The sequence below is a fragment of the Callospermophilus lateralis genome, chromosome 7 (assembly GCF_048772815.1).
Source record: "Callospermophilus lateralis isolate mCalLat2 chromosome 7, mCalLat2.hap1, whole genome shotgun sequence".
In the NCBI taxonomy this organism is placed as follows: Eukaryota; Metazoa; Chordata; class Mammalia; order Rodentia; family Sciuridae; genus Callospermophilus; species Callospermophilus lateralis.
In genome coordinates, this window is record NC_135311.1 from 478,082 (window position 1) to 496,004 (window position 17,923).

Genomic DNA, 17,923 nt, shown 5'->3' on the forward strand with positions numbered 1-17,923 from the left:
CTCCATTCTGGCAAAAATGCCATGCGTCATTCTGACTCAGCTATGGCTCTCAGCATGGGTCAGATTCCTGCACAACTCTGGTCATATGGTAGTTCTATTTCTAGTTTTTTGGGTTTTTTTTGAGGATCCCCACAGCATTTCCATAATTGCTATACTAATTTATGTAAGTATAAGCATATTAATCATGTAAGTAGTATTCATCTAAAGCTGATAATATGCTTTCTTTAAGGCTGAAGACAAGAAGGTGTGAAAAATTAAGATAGTTTCCACAGCCAACTTGCTTCTACTTCTGGGCCTTGGAGTGGTGCCTAGAAGTCTTCAGTTTTTACCCCACATTTTCCACAAACAGTGAGTCTTACAGGCGGATCAATGGTGAAGAGACTGCCTTCCCTCAGCAGGAGCAATAGAGTCCCATGGGAACTGAACGCCCCCCATTCCAGGATCACACATCTAATAGATAAATATCCCATGAAGCAAGTGGACATTGCCCTTGAACAGCTGGCAATGTCCTCAACACCAACAAGACTCGGGGTGATCAGAACTCAAGAGAATGACAGACCACATGACAGTTGGCCAGGACTGCTTATTACACGTCCGTCTTGGTTCCTGTACCAGTTCTTCCTCTATTTGAGCTGAAGCTCTCATTAGTACCTGAGAGACAGGACTGGGACATTGACATCACTTGTCTTTCCAGTATAGGTACATTAATGAAAGTTCCTTTTCCCCATTATTTTTTCCATTTGGTTTTTGGAGAAAGTGATCAGTTTTGATTTGTTAGGACCCCAGAGTTAGGCCTCTGGCCTAGGACTTGGGTAACAGGAAAGGTGCTGGACAAAATCAATGTAGCCCTAAGATGTGACACCGTTTTACTGTCTTAGCATGGATCTTAGCATTTACTACTCTCTTAGCATTGATCACTATCTGGTTTTTATTTATTGCCTTTATTTTCTTTTTAAAGTATAGCTCCATGAGATTAGTAGCCTCTGTCCCTAGTGACATAAGTGGTTGGCACATGGAGAAGGTGGCTCAAGCAGTATTCATGAAGACTCAAGACACAAAATTAGCTTCATAAAACCATGCTTTGTTGGCGTCTCTGCGAAAAAAAACAACCAAATGTAACTCTTTTGTAGTTTACAATGAATTTATCAAAGGCCAACGGAAGCACCAGAATTAACTTATGTGGAAATAATACTCTGGTAAAGTTACTTAGGAAAATAATAGCTTCCGTTCCCTGTTTTGCTGATTCAAATTTCAGTTACAATAAATAAAACCAATTTATAAGGTTGTTGTGTTAAATAAGAAAATATGTGTCAGCTCCTAGGGCAGCACCTAGGAGGTATGGGGGTAAATGCAGTGACTTTGTGGTTATGATGATATTTGTACTAGTGGTAAACTACATCACGGGATCACCCAGAACTGAGGCTGGTCACCCTGAAGCTAAGCCAGTGGGCAATCTACCTACTCCCATAGCGTCCTTGAAATGCCCTTGGTGGCAGCAACATTTGGAGGCTTTCGCTTGGCCTACAGCTAACAGGGAACAGCTAAGGGGGCTTCAGCGTCTCGCCCAATTTACCGCTAGAGTCAACAGAATTGAGCTGACTCCTAAGAGCAGAGTAGCCACCCAGGGCTCCAGCCAAGAATTCCAGGACTGACCTGGAGGCGGACTCCCAGCAGCTCGCAATAGACGCCCTCAGCGGGCGCCCCCTGGCGGCTGCGCGGCGCTCCCACAGCCCTGAGCAGCGCTCCCAGGGTCCTCCGCGGCTCACAGGAAAGGCGGCGCACGCAGGGCGCGCGGGGCGGAGCCTCTCGCAGCCAGATGGAGGGCAGCGTGCCGGGCTTCTTAGTAGCCTTCCAGGCGAAGGGCAGACCCGAGGCGGTGAGGACGCGGGTGCAGGAGCCGGACTTACGGCAGTGCGGCCTGACAGGTAAGTGGGCTGCAGGAGAAGGGCCGCCCAGACGCGCCACCTCGTGCACACCAGCTTTCCGCGAGCCGGGGCTTCCCTCCGCCGGGAGTGGGTGGGCGCTCGCGCGGTGGGCGGAGCTCGGCGCGGGGCACTTCCGGGTAGCCGGGCGGTGGGCGAGGAAACTTGCCCGGTGGGGCGCGAAGCCCGGGTCCAGGCGGTCCGGCTGTGCGGGTGGCGCTGCGGTCGGACTCGGAAGACGCACCGCCCCCTGGACTCTGGGAGCCTGCGCCTCCCCTTCCCCGTTCCTCGCCGTCAGTCGTCTCTCGGAAGCGCCGGTGGAGCGCGCGGGCGCGGGGGACGGGGGGCGCCCGAGGTTCCCGCCCCGGGAGCGGCGCTTCTCGGTGGAGAGCGCTCGGCCCGCTCCTGCCTCCGGGGTGCGCCCCGCGGCTCCTGGCTCTCGGGAATCGAGGCGCCGTGCCGCTTCCCTCAGAGTGGAGGGCGGTGGGGAGGGGCCTGTGGGCAGCTGGTCAGCCGCAGTGACCCGGGGGGACGCGCCAGGGACGCGGAGGCGGGTGAGGAGGGGGGGCGGGGGCGGGTGAGGTGGGGGAGGAGGGAGGCGGGGGAGGAGGGGGCGGGTGAGGTGGGGGAGGAGGGAGGCGGGGGAGGCGGGGAGGAGGGGGGCGGGGGAGGCGGGGGAGGAGGGGGGCAGGGGCGGGCCGCAGGGAGCCCTGCGGGGAGCAGTCGCGCGTCCACCACCAGGCGGTTCGGGAAGGGGGACGGTACCTAGGGTAGCGCCGGTGGGCGACTGGCCACCTGTTCGTTAAAGTAAATGGATATGTAGGGAAACTGTGAGTTACGATTCTTCTTTTCCTGATTCCAGCAGTAGCGTGTGTTCTTTGTGAAACATTTGGGGAAATAGCCTATGCTTTTGGTCGGTTCCTGGATTCCTGGTCCTGGAGGTAGATACCACCTGAATGAGCCAGTTCTGATAGTTATCCAGCAGTTGTACCAGGAAGCTAAACCGGGGGCTGCTTTTCCAGCCCTTCCAACAAAAAATTTTATGGTGACCTGATTCCCTACATTAAATCCTTTTCTGTGAAACTTCTTTTTGGATGATTTTTTTTTACTTTTGCAGTCATCTTCTAAGTATTAAATACTGTTATCTTTGTATAGTTTCATATCATTTTAATTAAACATGTTATTATATACTAAGTATAGATTTACCTGCAGTTTTAAAAAAAAGAGATCCCATGGAAACTTCCTCAGTTTCCCCAATGATAATATCTTGCAAAGCTTCTGTAGAATATCGTAGCCCAGACATTGACTGGAGTTTTAGACAGAGGCCTGACTCTGGAGAGCCAACAGATCATTTAGAACAAGAGGAAGCTTCAAACTGCAAGGCATCCTGATCTCACAAGAGGAGAAGGTTAATCATGGCCAGGTCTTTTGGGCGGGGGTACCTGGACTGCCTCATTGTAGTCACCTCCTCCTAATCACATCTGGTGAAGGGTCCAGTTTCTAAAGGTGTGAGTGATTAGATTGGGTGATCCAGGATAACTCAGTATGGTCTCCCCATCTCCAGACCCTCAACCTTAGTCATGGCTGTGGACTCCTTTTTGCCAAGTAAGGTAACATTCGCTGATTCTGAGGTCTGTGCATGAACTCTTTGAGGGTCACTCTTTATCCACCACTTCAACCTTTTACTTTTTTAAATATATATCTTTATCTTTACTTATTATTTTATGAGGATCGAACCCAGGACCTCATATGTGTAACGCAAGTGCTCTTCCACTGAGCTACAACCCCATCCCATCAACCTTTTACTTTTGACTATTTTATAGATATAATTATAAATATATATAATGTAAATATTGATAGTCTCTTGCCATCCTTGTTCAGTTTTAAACACCCTTTATGTAGCAGCGTCTCCGTTCTTAACCCTGCTTCTCTGTTGGCGCACAGTGTAGTCCTGTTTTCATTTTGTTCTTTAGCAGGGGCAGTCCACAGCCCAGTTGTACTAGGTTGTGGGGAGGCCACAGAAGGTGCTGGAGACAGCATGGGAGACATGGTTTATCGGGGAAAGCTTCTAACAGATCAATGACGGCTCCAGGAAGAGTTCCGTGGCAACAGACTGAACAGATAGCACCTGTGTCCCTGAAGGTGCTTCTCCAAGCAGTACCTCTCTTGCTCCTGGTGTTTTGCCTGGTGGCTCTGGCCAAACAAGTGACATGTATCTTTTCCACAGAGCCCTCAGTTCTCTGCCCAGCCCCATTCAGGGGGGAGGCTTACATGTTAGACTGAGGAAGCAGTGACATCAGCTTTAGTTTGTGTGTATGACCAGCATACATGCAAGAAAGTAGCTTTTTACAGATAACACTAACTTGCCCTAGTGCCCAGTGTGCAGAGAGAAGCCAGTGTCCTCCAAGATGATAGGTACCTGGACTTTCCAGCCTAGGCTTGATCTCATTGGTCCCTTAATTTTGCTAGGTTTTTGTAAACAGAAAGGGAGCATTCAGGATCATGGTGTTTTACTGTCCCCTTTTCTTTAAGGGACAATATAGCAGGAATGTCAGATTTAGATGAGTGCCATTAAGCAAGCATATGAACAGTCCATGTGTTGTTTGTCACATCACTTCCAGGAATACTTATTTCCAGGAAAGGACAGTGGCTTGAGACTGGGTATTACAGAACAGATCCCAGGCTGAGTTTCTCATCGATCAAGAAGATTATATAACAGTGACAGGCTATTTCAGGGCTTTGAATGGTAACCCAAGTCTGCCCCAAAAGAAATTTGGAAATCAGCTAATGTTTGTATACATAGAACGTCCCAATAAAAGATATAGCCAATAAAGTTTGACATTAAGGGAACGTAGCCATGTTCTTCATTCAAAGCCTTAGAGCATAGCCCACATATGTGCTGAAATGTCTGCTCTCTGGTTTTGCTATATTTTTTATTTCTAGGAATTCATTTACGCCCTTATCAACTGGAGGGAGTCAACTGGCTAGCCCAGCGATTCCACTGTCAAAATGGCTGCATCCTGGGAGATGAGATGGGCCTTGGTAAGACCTGCCAGGTATGTTCCTGTGGAAGAAGCACGGTTTACCTACACTGAAACACCTCCTCACAACTCATTACCATCTTTTTTTTTTTTTTTGGTATCCCAGATTGAACTCAGGTGCACTTAAAAATTTAACCATACATCCAGCCCTTTTTTGTATTTTATTTGAAGACAGTGTCTCACTTAGTTGCTTAGTGCCTCGCTAAATTGCTGAGCTTGGCTTTGAACTCATGATCCTCCTGCCTTAGCCTCCAGAGTCAATGGGATTATAGGCGTGTGCCACCACACCTGGCTTAATACCATCTTTAAGTGCTGTTATATATGTGTGTGTGTGAGGGTGTATGTGTGTGTGTATGTATGTATATACTAGAATGTGAAATGCTTAACTTTTAAGAGATCACAACCTTGGGATTGATTTTTCTAGTTGTGGGGGTAGTTATTAATTATGTCATTACCTGTATATGAGCATTGACATGTGTCTGTGAGAAAAGTTACTTGAGTTACAAGTGCAGTTAATGGGCCCAGGTTTAGGGCTTTTCTCTGTGTGAAGCATGTATACTTGCCCAAGGACCAAATTGACTGTGCTCCTTAGTAACACTATATGAAGTTAACTGTATTGCTTCTAATATTACTCTCTCTTTCTCAGTGGGGGTGGGTTGGGGTCGGGCTGCTGCCCATTTTTCTATAGTGATAGAGAAATATGGAGGAAGTACCCTATGTTTTCCAAAATAAAACTTAGACTCTCTGACCTTAAAAGGGGAGAATCAGATGTGGCCCCCTCGGCCATTGATCTAGTGATCAATGGTGGAGTGTTGAAATTGATGCTTCTGCCAGGATAATAAGCAATACTGCCCTGGGTTGACACATGGCCTTGGGTTAATGGAAAATTCAGTCACAACACCTCTTGGGTTAATCACATAAGGATTACTTATCTGAAGGATACAAAAGATATCCTGGTACAATCATGATATATGTCAGAGGCAGCTTGATCAGAAATCAGGAAGATAAAAACTTTTCAATCCCAGGAAAGTTTCACCAGTGGCCACTGGAGAGAATGAGCAAGGGTCTCATCATCCTTTTAGAAGTTCAACGGTCCCCTCCGACGCTCACCATATATATATATATAAACTTCAAGCTGGAGCAGCGGTGCACATAGGCTAGTCTGATCATATGTCGAAGCCTCCTTTACTTAGGCGAGATGTACCTATCAATCTTGGCATTATTCAGAAACCATGTGACCACTTATATAAGGTCCCCTGAGATCATCACTTCTCTCTCTTGGGCAAACAAATCTGTTCCTGGTATATTCCTGTACGAGAACTATGAAACTAAAAATCAGTTTCCTGGAGGTATCCTCCCTATAATCTCCTTTGTCTCAGTCATTGAAATTGTCCTACTGACTTCACAGAGAGCCAGCAAATTCCACTTGTCCTTTGCCTTTCCACCTCTACTTTAAATTCTCTAAAAATATACCAACTCCAAGTCTGTTTTGGTAAAAGTATGTTTAGAAATTTTGCATCTACATTATGAAGGATATTGTTTAGTGATATTCTTTTTTATACTAATTTTGTCTGGTTTTAGTATTTGGGTAAAACTGGCCTCATAGAATATATTGAAAAGTGTTCCTCTTCAATTTTCAGCAAGAGCTTATGTAAAATTGTTCTCATTTCCATTTTAGATGTTTGATAAAATTCACTAGTGACTCTGAATTTATTTGGTAGACACTTCTGATTTGTGGTAGTAAAGACAAACTTTCTCTAAATTGCATCCCCAGGGAGCACTCAACAGAACGGTTTTAATCCAGTTAAGCCACTTATTAGAGGGATGCTCTGGGCACACTTTGGGCTGGGATAGTTAAATGAGAAAATCATTTCCTTTTTAAGATTAATATGATTGCGTCAAAAAAAAAAAAAAGAACTGCCACTCTGTCATCACAGCACTCTAACCACAGCCATAAGCAGCAAGGTATGTTTTACATCATTGAAGTTACAGTGCACATCTAGCCCATATGATTTCTATTCATTAATGTAACATTGGCACTGTAGTTTTGCATTTTATTATATTCGCAATCATTCAACTGGCTGCATAGTATGCCATCGAGAATTTATAATTTGCTTAAACGTCCTATTGATGAGGAATCATGAATTCCCCCTTTTTTGGGTTACTTAAATTAATTTTGATGTGAACACCTTTAAGCCTATAGTTTTCTCAGGATTTTGAATTTGATCCTTAGGGCATATTTTTTCCTCAGAAATAGCACAGTATTTGGGGATGCAAGCTCTTCACATGTTTTTGTTTGTTGAGAGCAACTTTAGAGACATAAATGTACTCAAACATGTCCCGAAATATGCACATTTGGCTTTGCAAAGTTTCATTTCATACTCATACTTCTTATGAGAATGATTTATTGTCTGTTTCCTGCATTTGAATGCGTGTTGTAGATATATGCATGTACAACTATGGCATATGGATCCCGCTATACAGTATGATTATAATGCACCCATTATGAAAGACCAAAGGTTGTATCTGTTTCGTTCACTTAGAACTTGAGCCAGTAGAAGGCACCCTCTAAATGGTTATAGAAGGAGGGAGAAAGTTGGGGAGGAAGGAAAGCACTCTCATCAGAGCAGCCGAGCCAAGGGCCAAGGCCGTGATGTGCATGTACTGTTTGCTGTCAGGTCTTAGCACTTCTGGCTTAATATTTTCAAAGTACTCCTGCTGTTTTCCAACAGGTGTATTGGTTTCATTGATTTCTGTCCTTTCCTGACGTTTTTCCCTTTGGTTCAGTTTCATAAACATTGAGCCTCATTGCTCGTTAACTCCTAAAGTAATTGAACACCATCAATTTCCTTAACAAAGTCACGAGCTTACCTGATGTCGTTCCGAGAACGTACTAGTTTCCTAATATGAGGAAGATTGTATGGAATTTCTTTATAAAGCAAGTCTTGTATAACAGTTTGTGTTCTCTGCCTATGGTTGTGGGAACTTTATGGTTGTGTCTCCTGGAAAGGTGATCAAAACTGCCTGCTTTGTTTCAGACGATTGCTCTCCTCATTTACTTGACGGGAAGGTTAAATGATGAAGGACCATTTCTGATTCTCAGTCCTCTGTCTGTTTTGAACAACTGGAAAGAAGAAATGGAAAGGTACAGAGTAGCTGTAGCTGAACTTGTATTGTTTATGTGAAGATATTTTTCTAGATGATGGATAAAAGATCATGAAGCAAAATCTTGTCATATTCAATGATTTTATTCCAGAAAGGTTGAACTGAAACAGTGTAGGCAAGACACAAGATCTGATCGGGGAGGATCCAGTGGGTGTTACTGTTACCCTTCTACAATTTAAAGGCTAGTACTTATTCTCAGTAAATTTTGCTGATGTAAAGGAGAAACTGTCCTTCTCATAGTAACATAGGAAGTAACTAAAGTGAGAAACATCATTGCATTTTTAGTTAGCATGAGACCCTCTTAGACCTGATCCTTCTCCCTGCTTAACACAGACCTTACCCTGAGGGCTAATCATTATTCTAGGTACAGTTCTGTGACCAGCACCTAATGAATGGCGTCTGCACTGCAGTCCGTCCATGACATGCACACACCATCTCATGGCTGTGGCATTTGGTTCATCTGCTTCTTTTCTTGGATTTAGATTTGCTCCAGGTCTTTCTTGTGTAACATATGCAGGGGACAAGGAGGAAAGAGCCCATCTTCAGCAAGACCTAAAACAGAAGTCACGTTTTCATGTGCTGCTGACCACCTATGAGGTATTCATTTGTTTCTCCTAACCTGGGTCTTAGAAGTTGTAGAACCCACTGAATTATATTGACTTTTTTTTTTTTTTGAGAGCACACATTTTTCTAGGAGGAAATCCACCTTCATCACATTGTCAAAGAGGGACTGTGACCAAACGAAGTGCAGAATCACTGTGCTTCAAGGTAGCTAGACATATTTCCCTCTCTACTTGTGGATTAAGGGGAAAGCTTCCCAGAAAGTGGCACTTTAGCTGCCTCTTTGTTGATGAACAGGAGGAGGCAGGCTGCAGGGCAGAGGGTTTCATGTACAGAGGCATCGTGTCTGATAACCGGGGGATAGGAATGCAGGATGCCTAGTTTCAGTCTTGTTTTAAATCCTTATCTGAGTAAGACTGGGCAACTGTAAGGCCTTCTACTTAACCATAACTTCTATCTGTTTGTGTGATAGTGCTACTTAGAAATTGTGCTTAGTTTTTAACTTAGTAAACAAGTTAAAGGCTTAGATCCTCTGGTTTAAGAGAGTTAACAAGAAATAAGAAACTAGATTATTAATAATCAGAATTTATCAATACCAGTCTTTGTTTTTTTAATTCTAACTTTTTTTCTTTTGTTACCAAGGATTGAACCTAAGGGTACTTAACCACTGAGCCAATCCTCAGCCCTTTTTATTTTTGAAGACAGTCTCAGTAAGTTGCTGAGGCTGGCTTTGAGCCTGCCGCCTTCCTGCCTGAGTCTCCAGAAGCTGCTGGGATTCAGGTGTGGGCCACCATGCCCAGCAATACCAGTCTTTTTAATGTGTCCTCCTTAATTTTTCAGATTTGCTTGAAAGATGCACCGTTTCTAAAATCGTGAGTATACTGTACCCTGTCAGAAACTGTGCTGAATGTGTGGAAGTCTTGTCTTGTCTTACACTTTTTGATACTGGCCTCTTTCCTGATATGTCTGGTCTGTCTTCTTTGGGTCCTGTTGATGTATAGGCAGGCATGGTGGGAATTCTGTGATCTAACCTCTACTCATTAGCTATGTGTTATTGGGTTGGTTTCTTAATTTCCATCAACTTCAGTGTCCTCATCTGTAAACTGGGGGTAGTTACCTTTCTTACTTTGAATGACTATTGTGACAACTGAGATTAAATCTACATGGTTGGTGTTTAGCAGATTACTAGAGATTTTTATTACTAGCAGATTTTTATTGTTGTTTTTTTGGTTTTATTTTGGTACTGGGGATTGAACCCAGGAGTACTCTGCCACTGAGCAACATCTCCAGTCCTTTTTATTTATTAATTTTTTAAATTTTGAGACAGGGTCTTTCCAAGTTGCCAAGGAAGGCCTTGAATCTGTGATTCTCCCGCCTCAGCTCCCAGAGTCTCCAGGGTCACAGGTGGGGCACTGCATCCAGCCTGGACACTGGGTCCTTCACACTGCGACTGCACAGACAGCTGTGAGGACTGCTGCTTGGGATCTTGCTATAGTATAGGAGCCTTTTCCTGGCCATTACCAGGTAGCAGTCAGTGCTGCAGAACTGACTATTTGGAAAAGAAGTTTGAAGTATACTTGTAATTTGTCCATTTAACTATGTCTTGGTACTGGGGATTGAACTCAGGGGCATTTACCACTGAGCTGCATGCCCAGCCCTTTTCATTGTTTATTTTGAGATAGTCTCACTAAGTCATTGGGACGGGACTCAAATTTGCAATCCTCCAGCTTCCCAAGTAGTTGTCATTGTAGGAGTGCCCCATCGTGCCCTGTGTGCATCTTTCATACTCCGAAGGTTTTGTTCTCAAAGGGCCTTATCAATATTTTAAATATTTTTTCCTCATCCAAATTGTTGTAAATGAGTTTCTGTTTTACTCTTATTTTGAAGACTGGGCCCAAGATTTTATGATTCCATCCAGTATTTTGTTTTACTTAATTTACATTTAAATGAGCATATGATGTGTTCCCTCTTTTTCTTTCTTTTTACTTTATTATTTTTATGTCGTGTCACATTATTTCATGTCATTTCATTTTATGGTTCTGGGCATTGAGCTGAGGGCCTCCCAACTGCTCTACCACTCAGTCCTTACCCCAGCTCTTCTTGTCTTCTTAATATCCAACTTGTCTTGTTTTGAAGTCTCTCCATGGAAAGGGAGTTACTGGTAATAACCAGGAAAGTAAATTATAGAGCTGCCCCATGGTCTGTACAGTAGAGGACGAGGAGTACAAAGATATCCATGAAACACGGTACTATCTGGCAGGTCTCAGAAGGTAATAAGATTGGGACATAAATGTTCTTGGGTACTTTATGTAAATTGTCCCATTTTGGTTTCATGAAAATCCTAGTAGGCAGGGATTATTATTCAAACAAGGAAATTAAGAGATTAAGAATCCAAGTAAGGCAGAGCAGACATTCAAACCCAGCACTTGGTGCTTTGGGCCTCTTTTTTTTTTTTTTTTTTAATGTTTATTTTTTTAGTTGTAGTTGGACACAATACCTTTATTTTATTTATTTAGTTTTATGTAGTATTGAGGATCAAACCCAGGGCCTCGCACATGCTAGGTGAGTGCTCTACTGATGAGCCACAGCCCCAGGCCCTGGACTTAGAGAGCTTCTCTAAGTATGTAGAAGCACTGAAATGTCACCTTATTCGGCAGAAACACATTTTTATATTTCAATCTGTTCTGAATGCATTTCTGGGTGGATTTAAGAGCCTTAGTAATAAAGGGACATTTATAATATTGACTCATAGCAAGAATCCCAACAACATAGTTGTTTCTTTTAGTATGTTTGTTAATGTTATATTTCTCCATTGCTATATTTTACATTCTGAAAATAGGCAGTGTGATAAAATCTGCACTCAAGAGGTTTATGAAGGCCATTTTTAAGTTGTATGTTATCACCATGAAATATTGAAATCTTTTGGACAACAGGCAGTCGGCTTGTGAAATCTTGGATTGAGAAGATCAGGAGTTCCCTTGTTGGACTCTCCATTCTTGTGTTGGAATTCCCTCTACTTTCGTTTCCAGGAAACAGTCTTTAATTTCCTTTGATGAGTGATTCCATCCACTTTCACTCATTGAACCAAAATCCACTTCACTTAGCCTTTTGCGTTAAATAAACATTTCTAGATGTTTGTGTATATACATATCTGTGTCTAGTCCTTCCAAAGGAATCAGACCTAGTCTGTTTTGAGTGGAACTATACTATGGACGCTCACCACCTATGTCATAACCACCGTCCAACCTCATGGGGACCCTGTCTCCTTATAATCCTAAATATATCCCCTGCTTATTCTGCCCAGTGCTCTCCTTGCACTTCCTGCCCTCTCTTTGGATCCCCAGTTCAGTCTTCTCCTACTCCACTCTCGTTAGCTGAGTGTCTCTGGCTCTCTTCCTCTCAATTTTCTCTGTAACCTGAGGAGGAAGGCTTCCTTTGTTGTTGTTGTTGTTTTTCTGCAAATATTTATTGAATATTTATTGATCCAGATGAGGCCATAGGGATAGAGAAGATTAAGACATTGACCTTGACTTTCAGGGGTGTGTAGTCTTGTAGCAGATGCAGACAAACATAGAAACAAAGGCAAAGGGTGGCATGTGCTCACCAGTAGGTAGAGTGCCAGTGTGTTTATTAACCTGCCCACCGCCTGTACTGTGAGCCTCTGTGATCAGATTTCCCACATTTAATTCCTTCCATCAAAAATTCCTCTTACACTGCTTGTGGGACACAAGAACTGTGCAAACATAGTTATTAAATGATTTAAATAAGAGGGGAAAATGAGAGATGCTTAAAAAAGAGTTGAGTAAAAGTGAGGAAGAAGATGATATTATTAACATCTGGTACTTACTGAGATTCACTGCTATAGTTTGGATCCTGTATATCTCCCAAAGGCTCATATGTTAAAGTCTTGGTCCCCAGCGTGAAACTGGTGAGAGTGTGTGGAACCTTTGAAAGGTGAGCCCTCATGGGATGTCTTCTGGTCATTCATTGAGGGTGTGTCCATGGAATGGGTAGCAGGGATCCAGCCTCTTCCTCTTCTTTGCTCTCTATGTCCCAGCCTTGAGATAGCTGGCTTGCTCTGCCATGCCCTTCTGCCATGATGTGCTTAACAGCAAGGGGGCCAGCTGATGGTGGACTGACCCTCCAAAATTGTGAGCCAGAGTAAAACTTTTCTCTTTATAAACTCATTATCTCAGCTACTTGTCACAGTAGCAGAAAGCTGACCAACACATTCATTGTGGGTTAATTATCTTTCTTTATATTAGTTTTTTTATTTATATATGACCGTGGAATGCATTGCAATTCATATAACATATATAGAGCACGTTTTTTTCATATCTCTGGTTGTTTACACAGTATATTCACACCATTTGTGTCTTCATACGTGTACTTTGGATAATAGTGTCCATCACATTCTATCATCATTTCTAACCCCATGCCCCCTCCCTTCCCCTCCCACCCCTCTGCCCTAACTAGAGTTCGTCTATTCCTCCAATGCTCTCCCTCCCTACCCCACTAAGAATCAGCCTCCTTATATCAAAGAAAACATTCAGCATTTGGATTTTTGGGATTGGCTAACTTCATTTAGCATTATTCTCCAACTCCATCCATTTATCTGCAAATGCCATGATTTTATTCTCTTTTATTGCTGAGTAATATTTCATTGTGTATGTTTGCCACATTTTTTAATCCATTCATCTACTGAAGGGCATCTAGGTTGGCTCCACAGTTTAGCTATTGTGAATTGTGCTGCTGTAAACATTGATGTGGCTGTGTTCCTGTAGTATGCTGTTTTTAAGTCCTTTGAGTATAGACTGAGGCGTGGGATAGCTGGGTCGGCTGGTAGTTCCATTCCCAGCTTTCCAAGGAATCTCCATACTGCTTTCCATATTGGCTACACTAATTGCAGTCCCACCAGCAGTGTACCTTTTCCCCCACATCCTCGCCAGCACTTATTGTTGTTTGTAACCATAATAGCTGCCATTCTGATTGGAGTGAGATGAAATCTTAGAGTACTTTTGGTTTTTATGTTTCTAATTGCTAGAGATGATGAACATTTTTTTCATATATTTGTTGACTGATTGTATATCATCTTCTAAGAAGTGTCTGTTCAGGTCCTTGGCCCATTTATTGATTGGGTTGGTTATTTATTTATTTATTTTAGTGTTTAGCTTTTTGAGTTCTTTATATACCCTAAAGATTAGTGCTCTGTCTGATATGTGAGGGGTAAAGATTTGCTCCCAAGATGTACACTCTCACAAATTTGTTTCTTTTGCTGAGAAGAAACTTTTTAGTTTGAATCTGTCCCATTTATTGATTCTTGATTTTAATTCTGGCACCAAAGGAGTCTTATTAAGGAAGTTGGGGCCTAATCCCACATGATGGAGATTAGGACCTACTTTTTCTTCTATTAGATGCAGGGTCTCTGGTTTTATTCCCAGGTCCTTGATCCATTTTGACTCGAGTTTTGTGCACAGTGAGAGATAGGGGTTTATTTCATTTTGCACATGGATTTTCAGTTTTACCAGCACCATTTGTTGAAGAGTTTATCTTTTCTCCAGTGTGTGTTTTTGGCACCTTTGTCTAATATCAGATAATTGCAATTTTGTGGGTTAGTCTCTGTGCCCTCTATTTTGGTCTACCAGTCTGTTTTGGTGCCAATACCATGCTGTTTTTGTTACTATTGCTCTGTAGTATAGTTTAAGGTCTGGTATAGTGATGCCCCCTGCTTCACTCTTCCTGCTAAGGATTGCTTTAGCTATTCTAGGTCTCTTATCTTAGCAGATGAATTTCATGATTGCTTTTTCTGTTTCTATGAGGAATGCCATTGGGATTTTGATTGGAATTGCATTAAATCTGTATACTGCTTTTGGTAGTATGGTCATTTTGATAAAATATTAATTCTGCCTATCCTAGAGCGAGGTAGATCTTTCCATCTTCTAAGGCCTTCTTTGATTTCTTTCTTTAGGGTTCTATAATTTTCTTTATACAGATCTTTTACCTCTTTCCTTAAGTGGATTCCCAAGTTTTTTTGTGTGTGTTCTGGGGTTTTTGTTTTGTTTTGCTTTTGTTTTATTTTTGTTGTTGTTGTTTTGAGGTTATTGTGAATGAGATAGTTTTTCTCATTTCTTTCCAGAGGCTTTGTCACTGATATACAGAAATGCTTTTGACTTATGGGTGTTGATTTTATATCCTGCTACATTCATTTATTTACTAGTTCTAGAAGTTTTCTGGTGGAACTTTTAGGGTCTTCTAGGTGTAGAATCGTATCATCATCAAATAATGCCAATTTGAGTTCTTTTCCTATATGTATCCCTTTCGTTTCTTTCGTCTAATTGCTCTGGCCAGTGTTTCATGTACTGTGTTAAATAGAAGTAGTAAAAGGGGGCAACCCTGTCTTGTTCCAGCTTTTAGAGGGAATGCCTTCAATTTTTCTTCATTTAGAATGATGTTGGCCTGGGGCTTAGCGTAGAGAGCCTTTATGATTTTGAGATATGTTCCTGTTATCTTTAATTTTTCTAGTGTTTTGAACATGAAGGAGTGCTGTATTTTGTCATATGCTTTTTCTGCATCTATTGAGATGATCATATGATTCTTATCTTTAAGTCTATTGATGTGATGACTTACATTTATTGATTTCTGTTATGTTGAACCAACCTTGCATCCCTGGGATGAATCCCACTTGATCATGGTGCACAATCTTTTTGATGTTTTTGTATTCCATTTGCCAGAATTTTATGAGAATTTTTGTATCTTGTTCATTAGAGATACTGGTCTGAAGTTTTCTTTTTTGATATGTCTTTGCCTGGTTTTGGAATCAGGGTGATATTGGCCTCATAAAATGAGTTTGGAAGTGCTCCCTCTTTTTCTGTTTCCTGAAATAAATTAAGAGTATGGGTATTAGTTCTTCTTTAAAGGTCTTGTAGAACTTGGCTGTGTATCCATCCAGTCCTTGGCTTTTCTTGGTTGGTAGACTTCTGATAGTATCTTCTATTTCGTCATTTGAAATTTTTTTTTTTTTAAAGAGAGAGAGAGAAAGAGAGAGAGAATTTTAATATTTATTTTTTAGTTCTTGGCAGACACAACATCTTTGTTTGTATGTGGTGCTGAGGATCGAACCCGGGCCACATGCAAGCCAGGCGAGCGCGATACCACTTGAGCCATATCTCCAGCCCATCATCATTTGAAATTGATCTGTTTAAATTGTGTATTTCATCCTGATTCAATTTAGGCAAATCATATGACTTTAGAAATTTGTCGATGCCTTTGAGGTTTTCTATTTTATTGGAGTACAAATTTTCAACATCATTTCTGATTATCTTCCTGTATGTCTGTAGTGTCTGTCGTGGTATTGGAAAGAAGGCTTCCTTTTTGTAGGCCAGCCTTTACACAGACGTTTGTTTTAATTTTTCAAGTATTGTCCTTCCTTACCCACTTTTTTGTTTGACACACTTAGTTTTACAAGTGCAAAAATAATGCAGTGGGATTCCATAATGTTTACCAATAAAATTAAAAACTTAAAAGTCTTACAACGCCCACTTTATTATCTTTTGCATGATTTTCACATTTTTAAAAGGATATTCAATATTTATACCTTTTTCATTATTGTATTTTGCAGCTACTATTTATCATTTTATCATTTTTTTGCTATTTTAAGTTAATGCATCTAGAATATCATCCAATCTTTTTCCATATTTTGGATTTTTTTAACAGCTTTCCACCAGTAGCATCTGTTAAAAATATGATTCTAGGACTGAAACTTCTTGAGAAATTGCTCTCATGACATACTATACTATACCACAGCAGGGCAGCAGCCCCCAGTGACCTCCACGTTAACAAGTCCAGTGGCTACATCATTGTGGACATCTCCGTGATCCTGTTCACCACTCTCCCATTTTAAAGTCCTACTCCTTTAGCTGTGACATCACTGTCTCTTGATTTTCCTTATGGGTTTGAATCTCTGCTCTGCCCTTATGATCTTGACCTAGTTACCTAGCCTTTCAGAGTTTTAGTGTCCTTGTTGGCACAATTATGGTTACTTGTCTTATTCTTTGGATTAAGTTGCACATAAAGCCACAAGCGCAATGTCTGGCACATAGTACAATATGATAAACGTATCCTTTCATTTCTGTCTCTGGCTCCTTACTTTCTGCATAGATCTTTCTTATCTGAGGGGAAAACAAAGCACATGGTAGTAACCTTTCAAGATAGGAAGGTCACGATGCCAGGTATGCTTCTAACAGAGTGGGCTGTTAGTCTTTCTAACACGTCATAATTGTATAGTAAGATGTGGTTGTGAAATATGTTTGAGCATCACCAAACTGAAAGGTTGTATTTTCTCTCACAGCTTCTCCTGGAGTGTTCTTGTTGTGGATGAAGCCCACAGATTGAAAAGCCAAAGCTCTCTGCTGCATAAGACACTCTCAGAGGTAAACTCAAAGGATAGTCTTAGTTTTTACACACCCCCTTCCTTTTTTAATAGACTTTATTTTTTAGAGCAAGTTAGGTTTACAACAAAATTGAATAGAAGGTACAGAGAGTTCCCATATATCCCCTGCCCCTTTACAAGCCTAGCTTCCCTCATCCTCAGCCTCTCCCTGAAGAGAGATGTTAAAACTAATGAACCTACGTTGGCACCTCAGTGTCACCAGAGTTCGTAATGCTGGATTCACTGGCTGTTGCGTGTCCTGTGAGTTGGAACAACAGGCGATGGCATGTTTCCACCCTATAGTATCATGCAGAGTGGGTTTCCTGGCTCAGAAATCCTATACCCATCTGTCCACCGTTCCTTCTCCCCTCTAACTCCCCTTTAAAACCACTTAGACTAGTCTATACAGAGCCAACTAAATGGAAACTTTATGATTATTATTATTTGTTCTAATTTGTAATATATGACAGCAGAATGCATTACAATTCACATTACCCATATAGAGCACAATTGTTCCTATCTCTGGTTGTACACAAAGTAGAGTCATACCATTCATGTCTTCATACGTGTACTTCGGATAATGATGTCCATCTCGTAAATTAAAACTTTTGTAGTCAGACTTCTGCAGAGATAAATAAACCTGTTTTGGAGGGCAGTGACAAAAGTAGTATTTAATATGGCTAATTACTATTCCTTTCTCTTGTTAGCAAATGAGTCAGACCCTACCCCAATAAAATGCATTGTATTTTTGGAGATGTTTCAACTCTCTTTTGAGTGCTTTTAATTTTTCTCTTTTTTTTTTTTTT

General features: G+C 41.7%; 2 protein-coding genes across 7 annotated transcripts in view; one reads left to right on the forward strand and one right to left on the reverse strand.

Moving 5' to 3' along the window:
- Positions 1–2,355, reverse strand: part of LOC143641873 (flavin-containing monooxygenase 5) — a 52,201-nt gene extending 49,846 nt beyond the window's left edge. The window contains exon 1 of the mRNA XM_077109808.1: positions 1,654–2,355. The gene's annotated coding sequence lies outside the window, so the exon portion shown is untranslated. The remainder of the gene's footprint in view (positions 1–1,653) is intronic.
- The window catches only part of LOC143387706 (chromodomain-helicase-DNA-binding protein 1-like), a 51,064-nt gene continuing 34,920 nt past the window's right edge, over positions 1,780–17,923 (forward strand). For 2 of the 6 annotated variants that reach the window (XM_077109799.1, XM_077109800.1), the window contains exons 1-6: positions 1,781–1,925; positions 4,866–4,978; positions 8,002–8,108; positions 8,611–8,725; positions 9,530–9,561; positions 17,037–17,118. In XM_077109799.1, the coding sequence (XP_076965914.1) occupies positions 1,817–1,925; positions 4,866–4,978; positions 8,002–8,108; positions 8,611–8,725; positions 9,530–9,561; positions 17,037–17,118 (558 nt within the window). In that variant the 5' untranslated portion in view covers positions 1,781–1,816. Of the gene's footprint in view, positions 1,926–2,044; positions 2,477–2,639; positions 4,979–8,001; positions 8,109–8,610; positions 8,726–9,529; positions 9,562–17,036; positions 17,119–17,923 lie in introns of those variants that run through there. The other 4 variants (XR_013155537.1, XM_077109801.1, XM_077109803.1 and 1 more) reach the window with 4 other exon arrangements.